The sequence below is a fragment of the Lepidothrix coronata genome, unplaced genomic scaffold, assembly GCF_001604755.1.
Source record: "Lepidothrix coronata isolate B3197 unplaced genomic scaffold, Lepidothrix_coronata-1.0 Scaffold127, whole genome shotgun sequence".
In the NCBI taxonomy this organism is placed as follows: Eukaryota; Metazoa; Chordata; class Aves; order Passeriformes; family Pipridae; genus Lepidothrix; species Lepidothrix coronata.
In genome coordinates, this window is record NW_016690307.1 from 1,301,480 (window position 1) to 1,326,930 (window position 25,451).

The 25,451-nt window shown below is 39.5% G+C and overlaps 1 protein-coding gene across 2 annotated transcripts; it reads left to right on the top strand.

Moving 5' to 3' along the window:
- Positions 1-6,189: 6,189 nt before the first annotated feature.
- On the top strand, positions 6,190-24,215 carry LOC108502980 (carbonic anhydrase 2). 2 transcript variants are annotated; one of them, XM_017826478.1, is made up of 7 exons: positions 6,190-6,423; positions 6,937-7,134; positions 17,491-17,609; positions 18,972-19,064; positions 19,822-19,884; positions 20,922-21,077; positions 23,367-24,215. In XM_017826478.1, exons 1-7 carry the CDS (start codon positions 6,390-6,392, stop codon positions 23,484-23,486), a joined length of 783 nt encoding a protein of 260 aa, XP_017681967.1. In that variant the 5' UTR covers positions 6,190-6,389; the 3' UTR covers positions 23,487-24,215. The 2 variants fall into 2 exon arrangements, with proteins under 2 accessions (XP_017681967.1, XP_017681968.1); XM_017826479.1 differs by lacking the exons at positions 6,190-6,423; positions 6,937-7,134 and adding an exon at positions 15,256-15,277.
- Positions 24,216-25,451: the final 1,236 nt, after the last annotated feature.

Here is a 25,451-nt window from a genome sequence, read left to right on the forward strand (position 1 = left end):
CAGATTTTTCAATACCAAATTTTTCATTGCCAGATACTGAAGTATCTTACCAAAAAAAGAACTAAAAATAAAGCAGGTGAGTTTATTTACATTTTTCATGAGTAAGGCATTGTTTATCACGCTGTGATGCAGTGCAGCTCTCTCCTCCCTAAAACAAAGTTTAAAAAAGCCCAACATTGGAATCATGTAACAGTCTGAAAAATTATATCTTTGTGTATGTGTGTGTATGTCTCATATGTCTCTGGAATAAAAGAAAGGAAGATGAAGCGGATGAGAGGAAATGTAAAGAAAACCAGCCTACAATAGTGTGTGCACTTCCTGTTGGTTTCTGTAGCTTTTAAAGTCAAAAGTGGTACATACATATAAGAATGGGAAAAGTTCCAAAGCATTCTTTCTGTAGTCACGAGGTTGTTTCCTTATCACTGAGTAAGGAATCTAATGCTGACAAGAGTAGGATAATAATGTTAATTTTTTACCCAGGTAGAAAAGAATGAGTGACAGATTCACACAGCTGCTAAGATTGCCCAATTCAATTTGCAATTTTTCATTAGAACCAGAGGCCTTGGGTGTAGGCTTTGGATCAAATGTGAGGGTTGGTATCAATCCTTCTTCTTTACACTCATTGATGGCAAAAATCACAGATTCACTTGAAGGGCTTTTGGACAAATGTAGGTGAAAGTCTGTTGCTATTAATACGGTTTGATCTGCAATTTCCTGCTCATTTGGATATGAAACTTTAGCAAGAGAAACTAACAAAATCAGTATTTGTGACATGACAGTTGGCAGCTTTGCATGGTGCAGCCACTGGTGTTCAGCCACTATCTATCTCCATGCAAGCAGAAGCCATTTCTGAAAGCTAGGACTTTCCATCTTAACCCTATTCCTGCAGGCAACTTAGAGTACTCCTGTGGAAATTCTCCTTGGTCACTGCTCTGCACACAGCTGTCACAGTCCCTCAGAGTACCCAGCATTGTTCTTCCCAACCTATGAGCATTTTTATGACACTTTATAAGTGGAGTAGAAAGCTCTTTCAAAGGATAAAAGAGGAGCTTCTCACCATTCTTTCTCACCCTGAGAAACAACATTCCTGTGTTTTAAGTAAGAGCTTTGTATAGGATCTCATGTAAGGTAAATCTTAGAATGCCCATTACAGAGATATCTAGTTGAATACTATTTTCAGTGCCTTCACTTTTACACATTTAGCAAACAAAAGCAGAGTATGCCATGGTGTCTCACAACAAAGATAGAATACCTCACAGTGTGCTGTGGATTTTTTTTTGTTTTTAATATGAAATAAAAGTAAGATGTCACAGAAGTTCAAATTTCATCTCTTCCTAAATTTTACATTTTTACCTGCAATGAAAATGAAAGCAATATGGCTGTTGTTTGGTTTTGGTGGGTTTTTTAAATGCAGGTGATTTAACTAATCTAGATTTAGTGGGGCAAATGGCATTATAAACTCATCAGAGAACCCAATGGAATTACTCACATATATACAATTACTCATATATATGAACATTTGTATGGTAATAGTTGACACCAAAGTAAATACTACACTTTCTCACAAAATCTACTTTCCATTATTTCTTTCAGCTGTACTTAGAGGTGAGATCCTTTTTCCATAGCTATCTCTTAGCATTTATTCTTACATACTCCTCTTTTTTTGTTTCCATTTGTCTCATCTGCAGTTCAGTTTCAAAAACTGATTTACCACCTTTTCTTTTGTTTTGGAAAGAAACAAAAGTTTGCTTGGGAACTTTCTGTTCTGTCTTTTGAGAATTCCCTTCACACTGACGCGGCATTCACTATAGTATTCCTAAACGTGGAATATTTGTTAAGTCCATCTATGAGTATGTGCTACATCAACTATTTTTGACTACAGGAAAGTCTTTCATTTTCATCAGGACTGACACTCAGTGTACCAGTACAATAAAAATGTTTTATGCTCTAACCAAATGTAACTTTTTGTTCCAGAACTGAGGATCTCAGAAGCAAGAACCTTTTGGCTGCTGGTAAAATTTTAAAGGAGGAATCTCTAACTTGCTGACCTTGGTGGGCAGGAATTCTGGAGTTACCATTTGGGTTGTCTCCTCTGTCTTCCAAATGGTGCTTGCTCTTGTCAGAGGAATAGTAAGTTATGTGCCTCATGACCAGCACATACTCTTAGGTGCATGCTGGTAATAGATTTCCAGTGTGACTGTAAGTCTGGTAAAAGACTGCAAATTTACCACATGGTGCAATGCCAATTGCAGAAGTCACAGGAAGGTAGTTTTCAAGACTAATGGGGTGTACTTGCAGAAAGGTACACAGGTGAGAGAAGTCAGGATGATGACCATAGACGTGTGAAGAGGAAGGCACACTAGCACATAAACAGAAAAATGGCATCGGGAGCTGTAAAGACCAGACAAGTAAAGGCCAGGTTGTGAAACAGTTCAAAACATCACGGAATACAGGTGGTGAATGAATACATTAGCCTGTATATGTGAATGTATACATTAGGCATGCATGCAAAGATTTCCTTTAAGTTACGGGACTAAACTAAAACACCCTTGTTGATGTTAGTTTTACACTGCACAGGGCTTTATCATATGGCTGTAATTCCATTGATTCGTGACAAATAGCTTTTCTCTGGAAGCTAGGTTTATCTGTGTAGTCAAGCTTGTTCAGTTTTAGAATAGAGATTACTTAAATATGGTATATTTCAAAGTGTATCAAAATGTGAATGTCATAGAGCTGGTATCAGCAATGGCCAGAAGTCAGCAGAGAAGCAGGCAGGCTTTTTCCACTGCATTGACATGTCACAAAGCTTGCCTTGCTGGTACTTGTATTAGTCTCTCCTTAGAAATTAGTAATAAGACATCATTTTTGTAATAGAAGGAAGAGCTATAACCTGACATCACTGAAGGGCCAACAATTATTTTTATTTTCATAATTGCGCTTAACTTTCACAGAATAGCTAGAATGAATCAGAATAATGCAGGGTTCTTCTGGATCTTGCTCAACACTGAACTGTAACACGGACAAGGATGTCAAAAAATGACTGCAAACAGATTTTTAGAGTTGAAAACCTATCATGAGAAGGTGGATTTATAACGTGACCATTGTATGCACTTCTGCTGAAACTGTCTAGCAGGTTAAAGTATGTTTGATGTGTCATCACTCCTGCATCCAAAATACTACCCGAAGCTGGTAATCTACTAAGGGGAAAAAGACCGATATGGAACAATCTGTGCCATTTTTCCATCTGTACTGACATTTTCTGTCCTTTACAACTAATAATAATGATCATAAAAATGTATTTCAGGAAATTTCATAAAACATACACAAGCAGGATGTGCCCTTCCTGTGCTCAGGGTGAACAAATGTGCTGTGACACCTAAAGTTTCAAAGCAGGATTCAAATGAGGCCTAAGTGATATATATGCTTTGCACTATCCTTTGCCCAGGAATGAACCATAAACAGCATGAAAGTATCTGAGTGAGTAAACAGTTTGCACTTAATGAAGGCTACTATTATTGCTTTTATTTTTATTTACTAATATGACTCAAAAGAACCATCAAATCTAGAAATACCAATTTGTTTACTACATTCAGATGTGACATGATGTTAAGAAATTGAGGACAGATGAAGAATGGTATCTGGTTTTATTAGTTTCTAAAAACCTTCAAAGTATGTGGTACTAGTAGTGACAGGAAAGGGAGACAAGATTACACTGGCATCTTTTCTACTCAAAATATTAATGTCAGAGTCACGAGTAATCAAATGGCTACAGTAATTATCTAATCTGTTCCCTGTGTTTGTATTGCTTGAAATGTATTTATAATGCTTCTGTCACCACAGGATTTGTGAACATTTGCTTGAGGAACTGCTCCTACATGTTCTATATGTGCAAGTAGGCCTTACTGGTATTCATCGCTCCACTAACTTCAGCAGAACCATGGCAGAGAGGAACAGGTTCATGGATCATAGTTTGGATTTAGGTGAGATGCCTGAGCTACTGCAGGTACCAAGCTCGTGTGTACTGTATCTTTTGCTGTTGCTAACACGCCTTGCAGCTTCACCAGTGTGCCATATTATTGACTGTACTGTTTCTAGTATCCAACTTCCTCTCAGGGCTAGCTTATGGCTTTGAGGCATTCTATTCTGCCATAAAACCACAGTTGCAGATTATGAGTCTGGTGTAGGCAGGAAACAGAAAAGAAGGAGGCTAGAATCAACAAGCTCAAGTCAACGCCAGGCTCTCGACAGCAGTCCCTTGGCATGGGCTCAAGCCTGCAAGCACTGCTGAATAATCAAGAAAAACAAGTATTTGATTTTAAGAACAATGGACCTTCTAATGTGGATGTACGTCCGTATGTGCTTAGCATGTCCCACATACCTACTGAGAAAAAAAACGTAATAAAATGAAGATTCATATGATTAAAATCCCAGTCCCTCAGTGCTGCTGGTAACTGACTTCATTTCCCTGCTAAGAACCCTGTGTAGATCTTTTAGGAACTCTACCATGCCAAACACTGTGTTGTGTTTAATCCTGTACTTTTCCTATATGTGGTGCTCCCTTTGACGTCAGTGGAAACTTGACATGTGAGATTGCAGAGGAATCAGGCTGAATGGATTTTTTTAATAGTAAAATTGAATGGAAGAAAGCCCTCTGAAATGTACTGAAATCTTATTCCTTTCTATAACATAAAGGGATGCTTTCTGCTTTGCTCTTCAAGGATTCTTAACTATATGGATTTGTATATGTGTGCGTTTATGAGACTGCTGACATACTGAACAGCGCAACTGCCAGATTTAGAAGTGATTGATGGAAAGTATCTATAATGAGCAAACAAGGAGTTCCTAATAAATGTATAATGTGCATTTCCATTTGCTCTTCTACATCACATACACCACAGCCCCCTCTAAATAATTTCTGTGTATTCAGTTTTGCCACCACCTTTCCATTTTGTGGTTGCTAAACCATCTTGAGTAGAAGCACGCAAACATAAGGACACACACTGTGTTAATCAGTAATAAGCTTTAAATATTTTCTGCATACACTGGAAGGGGTCTGAGAAATGCCTTTAATTTTTGTAAGCAATTTCCCAGCTGGTTCCTTTTGCTATTAGCAACAGTACCCACATTGTACAAATAGACTTTTCTCTCTCCTCTTAACAAATAGAAACAAATGACACACATTTTACAATGCTCAATGTAAATGATGGAGTCATTCTGGTGTTGTTGTTCTAGCTTTACAATGACCTCACTGAAAACAGAATTTAGGCCCTTGCGCTTGAATCCCAACAGAACAAAATTAAAACCGGATTTGAATAAACCATCTTAATAAGAAAATGGGATAAAGTTACGTCATTCTCATACCGAAAATTGCTCGGAGCAAGAGGGCAAAGAAAAGCCTTCAGAGGGGACCATCTGTAGCCCCCCCTGTGTCGGCGCTGCCCTCGGGGCCAGCCCGGCCCCACCGCAGCGCGGCCGAGGGAGGCCGGCACGGCACGGAACTGAGCCGCCGTGAGAGGGCTGCCAAGGTCCCGTCCCTCCTGTCCTGCGGTAAAACACCGGAGCGTTGCGCAATATAAAAACATCTAAAATATGCATTGCTCAATTTTATCCTCGCAGATCCATCCTCGGGAGCGGCAACTGAGCCGCTCTCAGAGTAAGTGGGTATTTCCTAAACCGTAAGAAATAAGCATAAGCCCGGGTCGACCTGCAGCTTTTCCAGAGGCGATCAGGAAAAACGCAGTACTGAGCAATAAGCGCTGACGTCCCAGTTCTCCCGAAGCTCAACCACAGCTCCTCTCCGCCAACTCCGCTAATCCCCGCCTCCAAAGCCCCGTTAATTCCCTCCAAAACCTAGCACCCGTGACAAACCCGGGCGGCTGCGGGCGCCCTCCCACACCACTCCTTCCCGGCCGGAGTGTCTTCCCTGCCTTCCCTGGGCTCCCAGCAGGGAGCAGCACCCGCCCGCCCGGCAGAGCCGCGCCGTGCCCCGCCGCACGCACGTACACGCGCGCACACACCCGCACACCCGCCCCGCACCGGCCCCCGGCACCTCCCCAAGGTCACGGCGCCCACAGCGCCTCGCGCAGCGCCCGCAGGTGCGCGATGCGTGGGAAGGAACACGGGGATGGAAGGCGAAGGCAGACCCAGACCGCACCGCCGACTGCCGGAGGCGCTGTTGACCCAACCCGCAGCGGCTCCGCTGCCGATCGCGGATTATAAGGGACCGCTCTCTCCGCCCCCAGCGGAGTCTCCCTCCGCCCCCACCCTCACTCCCCACCCCTCCTCCGGCCGCAGAGAAGGGCATGGAGTTGGCGGGAGCCTATAAAAGCCCCTGAGAGAGCGCCGGGGCCACGGAGCTGCGATAGCCTCCACGGGCAGAGCCGAACACCATGTCCCACCACTGGGGATACGGCAGCCACGACGGTGAGTGCCCGACGCTGCGGGACACCTGTCACTTGTCAAGGGACACCTGCCGGCAGGTTCCCGGGAGTCGCGCCCGGGACGTGCCCGCTGTCGCCCGGCTGAGCCCTTGCCCGGAGCCGGAATGAGCTCGGTGGCGCGTTTTTCTCGTAACCTTGAAATGCACCTGCGCCCGAGCAGCCCGCCCGGCAGCGCCGTGTGCCGGCGCATCTTCTGCGTTCCCGCTGTCATTCCTTTACTTCGGAAAGGGAAGGGTGGGCGCAGCTCCACAGGACGGGGTGGCCCCCGGGACTTCCCGGTACAACCCCCGCCTCAGCCGCCAAGGCTGAGGGGCTGCCTCGGTCCCGGGGTGGGATATCCCCTCGCCTTTGCTGCCAGCACCGCCAAGCCTTCATAATTGGTACGCTGTTACAGTCTGATGCTGGTGTTCGAACATCCCGGTTTCTAGAGTGTTATTGCTTATACCGTCCGAGTTTTATGTCTTTTCCCACTGAGCTGCTTTCCGCTGTCTTGCAGGACCTGCTCACTGGCATGAGCACTTCCCCATCGCCAATGGAGAGCGCCAGTCCCCTATTGACATCAACAGCAAGTCCGCCAAGTACGACTCCTCTCTGAAGCCTCTCAGCTTCAGTTATGATGCCAGCACGGCAAGAAACATCGTCAACAACGGGCACTCCTTCAACGTTGAGTATGATGATTCTTCCGACAAATCAGGTGAGACCTCGCCTTCGGGTGCAGGAGGGGACATGGCAGAAATTGCTACCAACGCTCCTACTAAAAGGAGCTCCTACCCTACTGAGGCTATAGGGTTTTTTAAAGAGAAAAAATACCAAAGTCGGCTTCTGTAAGGTGTGGATTTAGCATCATCTCACACTCCTCTAGGCAAGGAGAAAACTGAACTCCTGTTAGAAGAAAATTAACCCTATCTGGGCAGATTTGAGCTGCCCTACTCGGGAGAAGTGAATTGCTTTATTTTTGTATAAATCAGGAGGATTTGGATAAGGACTCAGCTGTGGAGAGAAAAAAATTAAAAAGTATTTGACGAGAGCAATTTTAGGCATAGCTCATTGTAAGCTACTGATCAGATAGTTAACAGAAGAGGCAAAATACATCATAGGAAGAAATTTGCTTTAGAATAGTAAAGGCTTACAGTTAACAACTTGAAGTGGAAATAGCTTAGAAATAGTTCTTCGGTTATCAAAATATTATTTCATATTTCTGAAGCCAGCGTGCTCCCAGGTTAATACAGAAACAGAGGAATGATTAGAAAATACCTCTTTGTTCTTTTGCAATTTAAAAAAGACTTACACTGACATTTCTCGGTGGCTTTCTAGGTAAAGATAATGTATCTGACACATTCTTACAAAGTTTGCTAGCAGGCAGTTGTTTCACAGGGTCTTGCTGTTCATTGTGCTGTATAGTGATATTAAGCACTGAATTGTGCAAACCTTTAGTAATCCTTACTGAAAGGAATGGCCTTATTGACGGAAAGGCAGAATCCAAGATGCTGTTGCAACAAAGGTTTTGTAGGTTGTCTTTAATTGTAGTTTTTCATTTGGTTGAATTCGCAGAAATCGTCACTCTCTGCAGTAAATGTCCCTTTATTTTCAATTTAGATTAAAAAAACCAATCCCGTTGTAAGTCACTGACTTCTCTAGACACTGTCTGATTTAACTTGCTTGAGCAAGTGTCCTGTTTTTCATAAGTGTTTCGTTGGCAATATCATCTAGGGAATGGTGCTGAAACCAAATGACCCGTGCCTAGTAAAAATGTGAGGGTTTTGCAGGTAATGTAGTATAACAGTATAACAGACATTCAGCATTGCACTAAGAGTTTGACTTTGTATTTCTATTACAACCTTTATGCTTAACAATATTAAGTGGTCAGATATAAGTGTTCACAGTTGTATAAATACACATAGGTCCGTGTATAACTTACACAGAGCACCAACATTAATATTTGCATGGTCTAAAAAAGAGAAGAAGGTGGTATTCTGACCTCTTAGTGTGTATTTTTGTGAAGCACTCCGGGGCTAAAGGAACTGAATTCATGTTCATTTTAACAGTATTATAGAAAATAAGGTAAAGGATCTAGAGGACAAAAAAGGGGATTCTGTTTTTACCAGACACGTACAAATTCTGCTCCCACTGCCATCCTGCTCTCACTGAGCCCAAAAGAAAGAGGTTCAGGTTTCCACAGTATAAAAAACTATTACGTGTTCACTTTGCATGTGCCTAAGTTTGAAAAGAACTGCGAAAATTAGGTTGTGAGGAAAAAATGGCAGATACATAAAATGATTTAAAGAAATGTCTGTAGGAAGAATGCTTTTTATGAGAAGTCGGTGCAGAACCAGAACATCTGTGACAGAGATCCTCTGACAGATACGCAGTGACACAGCTTTCAGAGTGGGAGGATAGGAGATGCAAGTAGAAATATTCTCAGTAGCTCTATTAGTGTATCAGAAAATGCATATTCTTTAGAAACAAAACCCAACTAAACAGATCTCTAAGAAGACAGGTAGAGGTGGATCATTCAGTATCACACTTACTATTGAAAATTACAGTGCATAGAACCTACCTGGCAGCACACTTAATTGGCTTCATTTGTATGCGGTTAACTAGGTAACCTACTTTCCTTACGCAAAATAGAGCTGTCTTTGACTTGTCTCTGCTTGATCTGAATTTGAGACTCTAATGCATGTACCTAGTTCTTGGTTAGACATCACACGACAGTCACAGGGAGGAACTAAGTGAGATTATGTGTGAGTGCTGGTATATTTTACTGAAGACAATGGAATAAAATCCTGTAGATACTTCCCACAGGCTGTATTGCTTGCTTCTATGAGCTGTCCCATATGTGGTAATGAATTAACTGTGGTAGTAGGAGCAAAATGAAGTAATAAGATAATTGCTTGTGAATAATGACTAACTGCATGCAAAGTAGATCCATTTCATTAAGAATCTTCAGGCTTATAACCAATGACAATGAAGCAAACTGAACAGCAGTTCTATGTCTTAATGCCTGATCGCTCCTGCTTTTCAGAGTATGCAAAATAAGTTCTTGCAATAAAAAATACAGGTAGTAATAGCATAGTAAAAATAGGTAAGTCCAAATGCATGTTTAGATAAAACTCTGAAAGTAGTTGTTACTTATTTCTTTGATTCAGAAAACATGTAGTGCGAATAATGTTGATCATAAGTAAGAACAACTAGATATCAGAATTTTGATATTTCCCGTTCAAAATGTATGTTTGTTACGTTACATGTGTGCATCAGGAATATGTAATATAAAGCTTCTGCTCATATCTGTGAAAAAGAAAAATCTAAAAGAAAAATTAAAATATGTCGTCTGTATTACTTTGAGTAAGAAAGTCAAAGTTTAACTTTTTAAAAAAAATAATCTATGTGCAGTTTATGCAATTAATATATCTTAACAGAAGAAAATGTTTTCTCCTCTGTGCTTAGAAGATTTCTATTAGTAGATGGAGATTTATAGACATAACTCTTGATTCAGGTTGTGTTTATGTATGGCCTATACAATTTTCCCTTGCAATTGGACTTGTCTATCTTGTATTGGCCTTTTTAGCCACCAGCGCGCTTGTAACAAATGTGAGTAGAGCCCTTCCAAAATCTTCGTTCGTGAAGCCTAGCCATGATGATGATACAATTTGCTCTTACAATGAAGTTTTAACAGAGAAATTATGTTAATCTTTTGTGATAGCTTTAGAACCTTTGTTTTACTTTCTTGTTATTTTTTTTAGATATGGTTAGTTACTAACTATGCTTAGAAAAACCCTCTTCCCAAGCAATTACTTCCAAATCTTCAATTTCAGTTCTTGTAGTACAGCCTTTCGGTTTCTTGGGTTGTATGACAGCTGTTACATTCCAGAATATACTTCTAAAGGCTCAGTCAATTCCCAGAGTGAAACACTTTCATATTGCAGAGTTGCTGATTGGTAGAAATTGCTTATGGAAAGGAAATTTCACAAGCCAGCATTGCCATGTTTATGAACATTTTTTTTTTTTTGAGAAATTCCATTATTTTCTCTTAGGTTAAAAGGATATCTTCTGTCTTCTTTCCTGGCAGTCTTTCAGAATGCTTTTTTGGTTTTGTATGCAGAAAGTGAATGGTCAGCTTCCTCTTCTAGTTGTTGCTTAGTCACTCTTCTCCTTCAGTTCTTGCAGTTGCTTTCTTAGATCTCATGTCCACTGTCTTTTAATAGTAGTAAAAGTTCAAATATTAGTAGGCATTCCTCTTTAAAATTTCTTAAACTTTGAAAGCAAAAGTGTATTATGATAAAAGCGTCTCTTTAAATTCAGGTTCATCCACTCTTGTGTCCTGGGACCAGACCTTCCACGTATGAGTGAAGCAAATGGTGCTTATAGCTGTTAAAATAAGGTGCATTATTACAATTTAGGAATGTTATAGCAAAGGAGTGTATCATTAAGGGTACTTCTTTTATCATATTAGACATTTCATATTATAGTCTGCTGTAAGGACTTGTGTGTTGTTTCACTCACTTTAAAAGACAGAAGTAAACAGCAGCTTCTTAGAGCTGTAAAACCACAGAATGTGACTTTGCTCAAAAAAACCTCAAGAGCCTGAAAGATTTTGTAATGTACATAAAATGTATTCTTTGTGTAAGTTTTCACAGGAAACCTTTTGGAACTTATCTAAAAACCTGAAATTCAAATGAAAAAATGTTCACAGCAGTAGACTATGTATTCTGTATTTTCTGATAATCTGTTTGAGCTTACAAAAGGAAGACGTCGATCAGTCCTTAATTTATTCTATATCAAGAATGTTAAAATGTCATATTTTAGCTGTAGAACCTGACAGAAGTGAATTGCAACTGTAGTGTTAAGCTTTAGCTAAATGTACTGCTAATTTATGCTTGTGGACAACTCTGTTAATTGTTTCCTTCTCCTTCCTTGCTGCTGAGCTAGAGAGAATATTCGAATTCAAGCCAGTCCCAAGTAAATCTGAATTTTTTCAAACATAAAATCATAGTAGAACTTAAAAATTATGAGAAGACTTGAGGAAATGGAAATAGTTTTCACCTTGATATTAGCACCCCTTGGGAGTCTTTCAGTAGTTGTAATCCAATATATTACCTGATTCTTTCTGTAATTGTAAATATTAATGAGTATGCTTCAGCTGTCTTATGACTCACTGTAAACAAACCATTCTGTTTTGTTACAATGGTAATTCAAAAACCAGTGCAACCAAACTGCTGGGTTGGTGATGAGTTTGAAAGTTGTGCCACTGCTCCTTTTGTATGCTTCCACATCAGCTGGTAAATGGAGGAAGAAACATACGGGTTTGCTGTCTTTAAGGCACCACTCTTCATCCAAGTCACTGCTACTGGTCTATTTTTAGGCTTCCCAGATCCAAAGTTACATTAGCTATGCCAGAATAATATTGCATGTCATCAGTATAGGGTCATGGATTGAAGGTCCACAGTACAGTATAGCCTAAGCAATGTGTTGATCCCGTGGAATCAGAAATCAGAGAACTGATTGCTTATACCTTTAGGGGACTGTATTCAGCACACCTGCTTATGTCACAAGTAATGTTGTGCACAGCTTGACAAGAAAGTCGGAGGTCTCAAGGGTGTGAAATCATTAAGTCATTTTTCCTGTGAACTGGGATCAACAGAAGCTGCAACGCCTCCGTAAACAAGTGACTTGAATAGCTCTAGTGCTTCCAGGAACTGGAAGGCGAGATGAGAGGGCTTGAGATCAGTCCTGCATGTTTCAGGTCTTTATTTCTTTACAGAGCCCAAAAATGCCCTTCACTTAGATTGGCTTTTTGTTTCAGTTTGGTTTGGTTTGTTGTTTTTGTTTTTGTTAATATATGATTTCTGAGCAGAAACTTGACATAGACTGCGCATTTAAGAATCGTGGCAACTTCCTTCTGTTTTTCCAAAAGCCTCCTCTAGAGGCGCTTTTAGTGCAAAACCAGGAGAAACTAGGCAGCTGTTATCAGCTAGGGCCATTTGGAAAAACTTATTTTTAAGATGTAATGAAGCTGTGTGCCAGATGTCATGATTACCACTCTTCCCAACTGATAATTTGTTTATTTACTTATAGGCATGAGGGCTTGCTGCATACTTATAGGCAATGCTCACACCTTAAGTTTGTTTGTCCTTATCTCAACATTTTATGGACACTGTGTCCAATACAGAATTTTCAGTACAGTAAGCAGTCACTGAGATTAGTATTTAGCTATTAGAAATTAAACCAACTGTTACTTTCAAGAGAATTTCAGTACTTCCAACTTGGTTCTTAAAGTTGTTGTCAGCCTGTATGGTGTGAGATGTGAGGGCTCCTCAGAGGCTCAGTACAGTATCATATGATTCTCAGAGAATCTCCACTACATGAGACTACATGAGAAATAAGCTGCACTGGTCCCAGGGAGCTGAAGGAATGTTAAGAACCTAAATGACTTTGTCTTTAAGGAGGTCAGAGTCTTTCTGGCTGCAGCCCAGTCTGGATGAAATAGTTCAGCTGAGGTGAATTGAAACCACTGACCTGCTGCAGATACACACATATTCAGACTTGCTGCGTTTTGGCAATTGTTTCATTCTGGTCTATCTCTGTGGAACATCCTTGTTGCCTTATCAGGCTAAACTTCTAGCAAGGTCAAAGTAGGGGTTTTTTTTCCTAATGGTGAAACCAATTTTTTTTTTTTTTTTTCTCATAGTGAAACCCTTTAGAGATGTTTTCTGCAAGTATGAACCCTACAGTCAGATGCTTGAGTTGCACTTCTTGCTTGTCATGATAGAACATCCTAGGAGGAATGTCTGAAAGAGATAACATACAGAAGGAAACATCTCACAAAGTGTGACTGTGTACTCCACATTTCACAGAAGTGACAGCTCACCCTAACTGAACTCTTCAGTCTGTCAGATGAGGAAGCCCATTCTTGCATAAGAACACAAGGCTAATCCCTGAGCGTCCTCATAAGAGCCTTTTTTATGTCATTAATAGTGCATGGTGCACAAGTAATGCTTCATCTGCTTTGCCTCTTCAAGTGCTATTTTATATTGTACAGATTTCTTTTGTATACACAAAAGCTTACAAAATATTAGCATTAATATATACACTATGCATATGTTTACATACACATATACCTACAGTGTCATATGTACATGCACATCTACTATAGGCTGATACAAATTATTGATTTTCTTTGTGCTAAAGCAATGTATGTAAGAGGGCTGTCCTGAGAGGTAAATGCTTGAAGTGTCTTGCTGTTAAGTTTTTGTTTGATGTCAATCTCAATTAGAATTAATATCCTAATTTTGGAGCTTTGGACAGCTACTGTGCTCTAGTTGGACCCATTATTTCAGCTACTGGAAGGAGCTTTGCTGTTAGTGATTTTCCATTTGAAGAACACTTTCTTACTCTGCATTTTCTCAGAGTAATGAACTTCATAGTAGTATCTTTTCTTGCCACACTAATTTGTATGACAGGAAGGAATTCATTGTAGCTCATGAAACAATCTTGTAGTTCAGCCATTTTCATTATTTCATCGGCATATGTATTGCCTTGATGAGATTTATTAGTCTTCTGTACTGTGTAGAGGGAACATCCCATAGGAGTTAACTAAATAAGAGTAATTCCACAGTATTTCTGCAAAAATTCACAGATATGGATGCTAACATTTTCTGAAAAAAGGTATGAAGTGATCCACAGTATTTTTTTCAAGGCTGTTCTGTTTTACATGGGAAGGGTAGCTGCCCACTGACTGGCCTTAAAGTAGTGAAGTTTTGTGGCCTCAGTAAACAGCTGTACGAGGTGCACCAGAATGGCCTTTGATTTCTGTGTGTTTTCAGATATCCCCAGAAAGCATAATGGAGTCAAATCAACTTCACTTTCTGTATCCAAGAAATCCCACAGTCAAAATAAGTCCCATCAATGGAACAGTTCCATTCCAAATTAGTGCTGCTAATACTTACGTATTTAGACCATCTTATGAGATCATTTAATAACAGTGCAATGTAATTACTAGATGTTACTAGTCTTTAACTTTTCCAGTAAAGGGTAGAAGGTAGAATGATATCAGAAAAGTTACTGTTTCTTAATTTAAGCAAAGTAGTTCCAAATTTGTCCCATTGTGACATTTAAAATAACTGTCAAATAGTGAAAAAACAAAAAGGTGCTCTCAAGCTGTTACCTCTTGGGCTGTTGCACATCTTTGGAGACTAGGTTGTGACAAACTGTTGAGTAGATTGAATCTATGAGAAAAGAATGTATTTTCAGCTCAGCTTGTGCTGTCTCCAGACAGCACTGCATCTGAAGCTGTGCTATAGAACAAAAAGGAGCACAGCTACATGTGTATTTTCAGAATGGTTTTTGCTAGTATTAATTTCAAAAGGAGCTAATGATAAAATGCTCAGATATGGATCAGAACTTCCCCATCGTTTTTAAAAAGGAGATGGAAGGGTTGGACTTATCTTCTCAATGTGACCCAACTTGATATTCTTGTCACACTGGACAAAGACAGGGAGGTTCCTGGTGTGAATGTTGTTCTGATTCTTGATGAACTTTTACTTTGCAAAAGCTGGTAGCATTTATTCATGGTTTAAAAAGCTTGTGCTGGAAGAAAAAAAGCTCTGACATTTCTGCTTTGTCTTTTAAGTTTAATTTTAAATTCTACTTCTTTGGAAAAGCTGAGAAGTATTAAAAATAAAATAACTGCTTAATGTAGGCTAGAATAAGAAGGGCTGTTCTGTAATTAAGCCTGCTGAATTTGTATTCATTTACACTAATCTAATTATTACTTTCTTTGAATGCTCTGCTGTGAGTCAAAATAAGCTAGAGCTGGATTTGAGAACCACAGAATGAGAAAAGTAAGCAAAAACTACAAAGAGATTTCTTTTTTTTGCATCTTTTGAGTTTTATGAGACTATAGCAAACTTTGTGTAGACAAATTACACTGCAAATGAATTCGAGAATATTGCATGGTTCTGCTTTTCAGCATGCTTTCCATTGATTAATAATGGCAGATTAACCTGTGCTGCGCTAGTGCTTTCTGAGGTTGAGGAGTCGTGGAACCTCGGTCCATTCGTACCTTCAACGAGCAGCAAGACCATGAGCTAAAGAACCTGAAACTGAAACATTGCAACTCCGTGGCATCACTTTTAAATGAAGCAAGATATTGTATGGATTAAATGATTTTGCATCTGTAAAGATATAGCAACCAATTTCTTCATTTCCCAAAGGAACTAATGCACATTCACAGTCACTGTTCTGAAAAAAATACTCTGATTTGTGGTCCTGTGCTTAAAACAGTTATGCTTCTTGGCAACTAGCAGATGCAGAAATGTAAAAGTAGAATAAGATATGTTTCTATTTAATTACTTTAACTAACCATTCTTCTTTGGATCACATAGCTTGGCAAGGGGTAGGGCAAGTCCCAGTCTGTTGGCTATTCAGTGTTGGCTACGGTATTGGAAATTACAAAGGCTGCAGTAGAACATGTATTCACATTTTTCAAATAGAAGTACATGTTAGGAGACTTCTAAATATATTCACCAAAGGAACACCAGGCAAATGCTAAATTTGTCCACTGAACCCAAATTTTGCATGTGTAGGGCACACACTTGGAAATGATTGTATTTTTTAAAAATCTTGTATTTCATTTTCACGTATTCTGGTTTATTAGTGAAATCCTTCTGACCTCATTGCCATATATCCATGGCTGTTGTTGTCCATGCTTGCCTATAAACAGAATTATTCAAACCTGAACATACAGTGACCTTTTCCTATCAGCATTTGGTGTATGTTTTCACAAATGCACGTATTGTGGAAGTGTCTAGACTAACTGCAGACTGAGAGGAAAAGCATCTTTACTCCACAGAACCATTTTGTGGCACATACACGGAGCACATTTATGTGTAATATCTGATGTCAACACTCTTCTGTCACTTTATTACATATATATTTATGTATTACATATATTTATGTATATAGAGAGATGAATTGGTCTCTTAAAATACCTAACAGCTCAAATTACATTTAAAAATATTTTTTTGTTTTTAAATATTAATTAAATCTTAAAGATTAATTGTGAATTTGAATTTGAGGTGCTTAGAAAAAAAGGAGAGAAAACCCCAGCCAAACCACAAACCAGCGTAAAACCTTGCTCTGGTGACTTAGATAAATAGCTCTATTTAATAGAACTATTTGTTATTGTTCTGTGCTTTATGCTGCACTGAAGCAGACATTGTCTGTGCCTTGAGCATTTTGCATTAGTAGGGCTTGATCCTGCATGTCATAATGGTGATTGGTCTCAGTGTAAGTGGAAGGGTAAACTAACAAGCAGAATAAGGGAGCTCAGGGGACCTCACTCCTGTATAATTGAAAGCATGGCTGGGCACTCCACTTACAGCAGTCCCATAGCATGAGTAATGCCAGATAATGGAGACCATAAATAAACAACTCATAATTTAAAAAATCTTCTTGTACTGGCATTGCCATTTTTCACCACAATGGGAGGGACAAGAGATTTGAGTTTACATCTCTGCAGTGCCTTGCCCTGTGCCTAGCACTTTACCTTACTGCAGCCCATGGCTAACAGGTGTTTAGGTTTAATTTGGAACCAAAAGCATTTTACCCAATCCCATCTGCCACAGGATTTGCAGGATTAAGGCCTAAATGGATGTAGTGTCTAAATGAAAGGTCAGAGCACAATAGTATATGAAAGATGATTTGGTCTTCAGCTGTACTTCCGTAGAGAATAACTCTGTATGAGCCTCTTACAAAGGCCTTTTTTTATCTGCTTGGTGACAGAAAAGTTACATCTTCCCTCATCACTTGTAATATTAGCATGCCTGTTAAATTGCTGATGAGATGCTCACTGTAAAGTCACTTACGTTTTTATGCATTTATTACTGATTTTGGTGTATTGTAGTAATGTACCATTGAAGATGATCTGGAGTAGCATGGCAGCATGCAATGAACTGTAAATCACATGGAAGACTTGAGATGGCTGTTTGAGTTTGAAGTGAGACTCAATAGCAAAGGTTATGAGAGTTGCTAATAGAGGCTCTTTGTTTTGCAGTGCTGCAGGGAGGAGCGCTGGATGGAGTCTACAGGCTGGTACAGTTTCACATTCACTGGGGATCCTGTGAGGGCCAAGGGTCTGAGCACACTGTGGATGGTGTGAAGTATGATGCAGAGGTAGGACATGCTTTACCTTCTTCAGTCATTTGTGTATAATGAGTATTTATGTTTTTTAAATATTCCACCACAGTAGCAACTTCTGTACAGATCTTCATAGGAGGAGGTTACCATAGAAGATTTGGTACAATGCCACCTTAGAACCTACTCCTTGCAAGAGCAGAAATCAGAATTGGAGGACTTGTAATATTTCTTTTCTCAACTACTTCATGTCAAAGGGAAGCAGAAAAACCTGCATTAATTATCACTGTTTTTTTCCCTGCTTTCTCAGTATCTCTTGGAAATGATGAAGGAATAGAATTGCAGCACCTCTGTGCACACACATCCCCTTTTACTGGGTTCAATTTTTAACATCAGAGGCATTTGTATAATTTTGGGGCAGACAGGGCAGGCAGCAAAGTGAGATCTTGCAGGCACTCTAATACCCCTGAGACTTCAGATGTTCCTTGGACCACTTAAGACTCTGTATTACAGTCTGACTACAGAAACTGAGTGACTTCAGTGCCTTGTATCCCACCTTTCCTTGTCCCGTGTTTAGAAATCTACCTCTGGATGCTGCAACAGACTTCTAAAATGTATTCATAAATACACGTTTACTGAACATACCTGTGATTTGCATTGACAGATAAAAGAAATGGCCCCACAAATTCATTGGCTCTGCTGCTTTTTCATGAAGTAGAAGTAGCTTTTGTCTTATCTGAGAAACTTGCCATTGGCTTATGTCTTCACAGTACCATAATTACTTGCTGAACTTGACTTGCAGATGTGGGGAAACAACCAGATGAACTTAAATTAGAAATAACTTAGAAATTAAAGAGAAAGCAACATCCTGAATTATGTGACCTGGAGATTCAAAGTCTTTCCAGAAAACGACAGGACTGGGTTTTGGATTGCTTTTTTTTTTATTATTTCTTAAATTGCTGGTCAGATCTGTAGTTAATGTGTCTTCTCTGCTTCTTCTGACACTGACAATAATGTATTTAAGTGTTGATAAGAACTCTAGTGTATATATAGCACTAAAATACTGCATCAAAATCCTGCAGGCTGTATGTGGGAAAAAGTCACGCTGAAGATAACAGGAGTTTCGCTAGAAAACAGAAGGATACAGCCACAGCTTGCATTTAAAACTGTGGGAATAAGAGTGAGAAGCAAAATAAAATGCGTTACAGAAATCTCTTTGCATAAATGAAACTTTAAAGTAGATGAATGATTCAACAAATTCTTAACTGTACACAAAAGTTTTTAAATTTCAGCTATAAAACTCCCATCTACTCTTAAAAAATTACTTTCTGGCATCCTAATTTGTGAAGTATTCTGGATGAAATATAATCTTCAATGCACTTCTTGTTTTCTTGCTCCTAGCTCCATATTGTACACTGGAATGTAAAATATGGTAAATTTGCCGAAGCTGTGAAGCATCCTGATGGTTTGGCCGTGGTAGGAGTCTTTATGAAGGTTAGTTAAACTTCTATGTCATTTGTCCAGTGTGTTCATTGTGTTGCAGAGGGGACCTAAGAGCCTAAAATATAGAATAAGGCAGCATTGTACTATACTGCTTAAACCCTTGGCAAAGTAGGTAGTACTCCAAATTCTCCTCTTCCTTTACCTATAACAATTGTACACTAACTATGGAGTATGACTGCCGTCCCTCACTGTGGCAGCCCTGTAGCAGCATAATTGGCTTTAACAGGACAGTCACACTGCCATAACTCTTACCAGTGAAAGGTGATGTGCATAGCTGACAAAGCTGTGTGTATGAATCTGCAGTACGACAGCCTAAATAACATCTGTTTTCCTTTTCTTGTTATTGTTAAATGTCCAAAACAAAATGTTTTGTTTCAGTTGAATTGTCTTCACAGCTAGTTGGAGAAGGTGTCTGTGCCCCAGGGATATGTAGTACTCAGTCCTGGCCTAACTGAGGGTGACTGTTTTATTAGGAGGGTGATTTTTTTGAAAAAAGAACAGCCTAAATCTAAAAATAAATTCTCATACTATAAATGAAAATAGCTTTATTCTGTCCAGTGTCCTTGGCTGACCCATCTGTGCTGACTGTCAACTGGCATGATTTTACAGAGACAGTCCCAGTCACTTATGCTGTAATACTCCTGTTCTGTAATGAAACGGTGCTGGGAAAATGTTTTCTTGTAACAGGAAGCTAAAGGTTTCATGAGAGTGCATGGCGATTTTTCTTTTCATATGGTTTGTGTTACAGGTGGGAAATGCCAAGCCTGAAATACAGAAAGTTGTGGATGCTCTGAACTCCATTCAAACCAAGGTAATATCTGCTGTCTCTGACTAACACCAGTCACAACTGTGCTGTGTTTTCTTCTTCAGAAAGCAGATTTTTTTTTACTTCTCCCGAACTGCTGCATGTGCTAAAGTAAAACAAACCTTCCGGCCATCAGCACTGGTGCTGCCGTAATCCTAAATGCAAAACAGATTGGAATGAAATTGTGGTAGAGAGCAGGGAGTACTAGAAACAGTGATCATTTCCTATCTCTGTGACTACATTTCTCTGCCTTTTAACTGCATCTAAACCTATGGTGTAGGATTTATCTTCCTGATCTAATCTGCTCTTCTAGGTGCACTTTCTAGTCAGTGGTGACAGATGGAAAAGGTACTTCCCCTCATCTCTGCATCTGTGGGATAAATTTCCTTCTTCCAAGAGGGCATGCTTCTTATGGCTATTTCTAGAGAGTCCAGATAATCAGTTTTTTCAGGATATATAACTGTTAGGAAAAAAAAGCCTTCCTGTATTTAAATATCATATGCAGTGTGTGTGTGATACCTTAATGAAGTGAGTAATGAGAAACTTTAAGTACTTGCTGAGTAACTAGATACCTTCATAATGGGTAAAGGCCTGTGCCAATGAGAAACGTGGACAGAAAGGTAAAAAATGAGACTACACTGTCATCTTTGTCGTCAGGCTCACTTTGAGGTAATTGGATGTTGCTATTTATCACAATAGACTTTCCAACAGGTCTCCCAGCTTCTGTATTTCCAGTGCAGTCAGTATAAATGGCATCTAAAAATCTCACTGTTCTTCAAGCAAGGTCAAGTGTTATCTCTAGGAGCAAGGAATATAATGCAACATTTGAAATAAGAAACAATCTCTTGAAAACATAAAAAAAATATATTGCTGAGACTATTTAGTCCCAAATGTACTGTATTTGGTACTCAGTGCTTCATGCCAAACTACATTTCTGTCTTTTGCCAAACATGGAGCTTCCAGAGGAGACTTCACTACTGCAAGCTCAGTGTGTGTATGTGGTCTCTCCCCTGACATCAGCCCATCTGCTTACTTTATTGTAGGGAAAGCAAGCTTCCTTCACAAATTTTGACCCCACTGGACTCCTTCCTGCGTGCAGAGACTACTGGACATACCCTGGCTCACTGACCACTCCACCTCTGCTTGAATGTGTGATCTGGCATGTGCTGAAGGAGCCCATCACTGTCAGCCCTGAGCAGGTAGGTGTCCAGTGGGTGGTGCCAGTATATGTGTTCTGGAATTACACTGATTGCATCAGCTCAGCCCACCAGGTGGTCAGTGTTACTGCAGAGCTATGCAGAGTATTAGGTAGCATCCCGTGTCAAAAATACCTGTCTGAAGTGGTTATCCTCTTCTGACAGGACTCTGCTTCTGTGTGTGGAAGTTGAGTTTGCTGTAAAATGTAAGGCTGTCCTCTATTTGGACACAGTCCAGGGAAAACAAGAGGTGTTTTAAAAATTTCATCAGGCTTTCCAACTATATGGTTAGAGCTGTCATGTGGTAAAAATCTGGAAAATTGAGGCATGCATGAAAGGACCATTTGCACATGCAGAGTTAGTCTAGCATGTATTGTGATCATCAACTCACTGTACATGCACACACCACCTATCTGGGTATACCTGTGCTGAAAATAGCAGATTTGCACCTGGCGAGCATGTATCCTGCCTCCAAAGTCTCACATTATAAATCTGTAGTTGGTCTGCTGATTTTCCAGCATTTTCAGGACACAGAGCTCTTTTTACAAGTTCTATTTGGCACAGAACAGACCATGAAATCCTACGCAGAATTGTGACAATCCTAACAAAACTCAGTTGTTTGGAAGAGGCAGAACTTGCAGATTCCAGAAGTCTGCTGCCTAAGAAAATACTCCGTTGACCAGCTTGAGAAGGGTAGTCTTCCTAGCAGGAAAAGCTTGTGTGGATTAAATCACTCTTGTCCCTAGCTTTCTGCACCATCCGTTAATGAAGCTACGTATAGCCAAGATTCCATTCTTGGGTTCAGATCTGTGTGCTTGGGAGATATAAATAGAATCTAGAGCCTATAAATATAAACTAGCCCTGAAGGGCTTTAGTTCAACCTTCAAGCTCTTAAATCTCTCTCATCAATGGCAGACATGCTAACAATCTACACATAATTCTAGAGGATTTGTTTAGCTGATGTGGAAAAAAAAGTGTAACCAAGCTGTTGTGAGACTCAACGTAATAAAAGATAGAATACATGGCGAGGAAGAACTATTGGAAATAATAGCAATAATTGCCATTAATAATCTGCAAGGGAGCATTAAAGTTTACACTGTTTGTTTTTTCTAAACTACTGCTATTGATAATCCAAGGTTTGCAAATACAGTTTTATTATAGGGCAGAAGCACATTCACTAAAATAGAGTTGTTTTTCCTATTACACCTACTTTAACCACCTACAAGTGGTAAAAGACACCACTTGTTTCTCCCACACACTCCCCTTCCTATTACTATCAACATTTCAATGATGGGTTTGAGATCAAAACACTGTGTGTGTGGTAGCTTGCCTTTTCATTCCAAAACTGATCAAACCAGAAGCCGTAATATCAGAGTATTGAGACAGGGTTTGAGTAGGTTTTACAAAGATAGATAAAAGCTAGGTGTAACAGCAGGGTGTAGCAAGCCTGTTATCACCTGTTGTAGTGACGCGGCAGTTCCTGGCAGAGGCTGAACTCTGAACTCTGTTAATGGTAAAGTCCAGGGCAGGCTGGTCACTGCTGAGGGCCTTACTCCTTGAGTGAGGGAAAGCCTGGTCTGCAGCCTGACTTGTAGGAAATCCTGCATCCCACCTGCCACCTACATTTTTTTTGTCAGTAGTTCCACCTGTCTGTGTGAGATCACATTTGGGGTGGGTTATTATTTTGGCACAACCTTTTAAAAGTTTTGGGGATGCTCATTTAGACACAAAGGTGGTTTTATTACATCAGACTGTGGAAACACCAATTGTACTTTAGGAACAAGCACTACAAATTTACAGTATGCTCCTATTGATGTGGAATGGTCTTCCCTCTCACAGTATTTGAAAATCAGGATAACTTCAATAAATTCAGTAGCTTTATTTTGACTCAATGGTAAGCTCTCTTTTAATTATTATTATTTCAACTGGATTTAAAAAAAGTACAGAAAGATACAAAACTGTACAACTAGCAGATGATTCTGAAAGGATTCAATGTAGTTCTGGTCAAGGACAAACAACATTTTGTTCACGGAGTTCAGAAAATGTGTGTCTATGTTCTTGTTTCCTGTGCTTTCAGTTGTTCTTGCTTTGATATTTTGTGGACAGGAGAGCCTGTGTCAGGAACAAGAAATGGTGTACATCAATGCAGACACATAGATGCTGACACCATCTCTAGACTATTAGTGCTGGCAAAACCAAGTTGGAGCTCTAGTTCAGGCCCAAGGTGTATAATTTCAAATAGTCCTGCTGAAGTGAAGGATACATTTAGGATATTTGTGTGTTTCTCCACAGATGTGCAAACTCCGTGGCCTTTGCTTCAATGCTGAGAATGAGCCCGTGTGCCATATGGTGGACAACTGGCGCCCATGTCAGCCTTTGAAGAGCAGAGAAGTCAGAGCTTCCTTCCAGTAACCTCAGTGCTGAGAGCGTTAAAAGTTGCTGTGTTTGTGAGGGTGCCCTTTTGCTAAGCCCAAATCAGACCTTTGCCGTGTGTGCCCTGGCAACATCTTGTCTCCGAGATCCATTTTTTCTTTTGCTCTGCGTCTGAAATGCCAGCTAATGAAATGTGAAAGGCTCTTGGCCAAATGGGAGAGGGTTCTTAAGGTGTGGGGTTGGGGGAGGCAGGGGGTGGGTGCTGTGTGCATTTTGATGACTATTACTGTGACTGACACTTTGGTATAACAGTATGTTGGCTACTTGGGAGAGGATATGATAGCAAAATAAGCCATTTTAAGAAACCTCATCCACTGGTGTGATAGTACACGTAACTAACAATAACTTGAAGCTTTGTGAGAAGCACAGGAATACAGAATCTGTCTATGACTTAGGAAAAAAAAGTATTTTGAGAAAGTAAAGCAAAATGAATATTTAGGATTAGACTTCTTAGATTTTAAGAAACTGACATGTAAATATTTTTGAGACTGTTTTGCATTTTTACCCATGTTATCGACAACCTTGGTTATATCTTAGTAGTGTTGGATTTTTTTAATTAAAAATGTTCTAAATTAAGTATTATCTTTAAAAGTTGTTATTACCATAGAAATAATACAAAATATCTTTTAATTGAAATAATATATGTTCTAATTTAAAAAGGAAAATAATGTTGTATTTTAGATAACTTCTCTAATAAATCTATACTTCTATTTTTGCTTCCATGCTGTTATTTTAATACCGGAAAGGAGTCACTAATCTGTTAACATTGTTGCATATTAAACATAATTACTAAACACACAGTATGTTGGGAATTGGTTTCAGTGACACCAAAGGTGAATGCAAAACTATATGGATATAGTAGGAAATTTCCTCTAAGTAGATATCTTATCTATGATAGCAGAAGGAAGTGTTAATTTTGAGCAATCACGACAAATTATCATCAAAGTCGACTATATAATGAAAGATCCTCTCACAAGACTTTTGAACAAAATTATGCTGAAGAACAGTCTCATTAGATTCTGGTCCTAGTTTTTAAAGCAATTTATGATGAGTTTTCTGCCCCATCAGGATTCACTTTGTAATTTATAAGATATCAGTTGGGCAGGCTAGGTTCTGAAGCACTTGGATCTTGAAATATGTGAGATGGGAATGAAGCCTTCTCAGAATGCATATAAGTATCTTTAGAAAACTGTCAAACCTCACTCTTTGAAAAGCTTTCACATTTAAAATGTCCACCATGTGGTTTGTTCTAAGTTCAATTTTTTTTTTTATTGGAGCTACAAAGGTCTCTTGCTCCAACAACTGTGCTGACTAATTGAAGTTCTTCATGTTGCATGGTTTGAATACTTTCTGACTCTAAGCATCACTTGCAGGCCTAAGTGCTATGTATTCTCCCTAAATAATTACACCTCTAAAATGAAAATTATAGATCCAATACATTGTGGCTTAAAGCTGCTGAAGCAAGCTAAGAGGAAATAAATACCTTACAAAATCACAGGATGGCTGAGGTCGAATGGGGTCTCTGGGGACCATGCTTCTGCTCAAGCAGGGCCAGCTAGAGCATGTTGCCCAGGACCGTGCCCAAATGGCGTTTGAACATCTCCAAGGATGATTAAAAAAATTACTCTTAAAATTAATAAAATATCAGAGAACCAGATATTAAAATTTTAAAGCCATAACTTGACTATGATATTCTGACTACTAGGTAGTAAGACTTTCTGAGAAATAGTAATCTCATTGTTTCCTGTACAGCGTAAATAGTATCAAGGCTGGTAGGTGACAGAGAATGTAAACTAATGCCTAGGGTAAAAACCTGGAAATGCCTCTGAAATTCTAGCTACTGCTGCAATAAAGAAACTTCATATCTTGTGCTCCAGCCCACTTCAAGGTTGCTCCATAAATAGTAGTTAACAGCAAAGGCAACCAACATCAGCCATATATTTA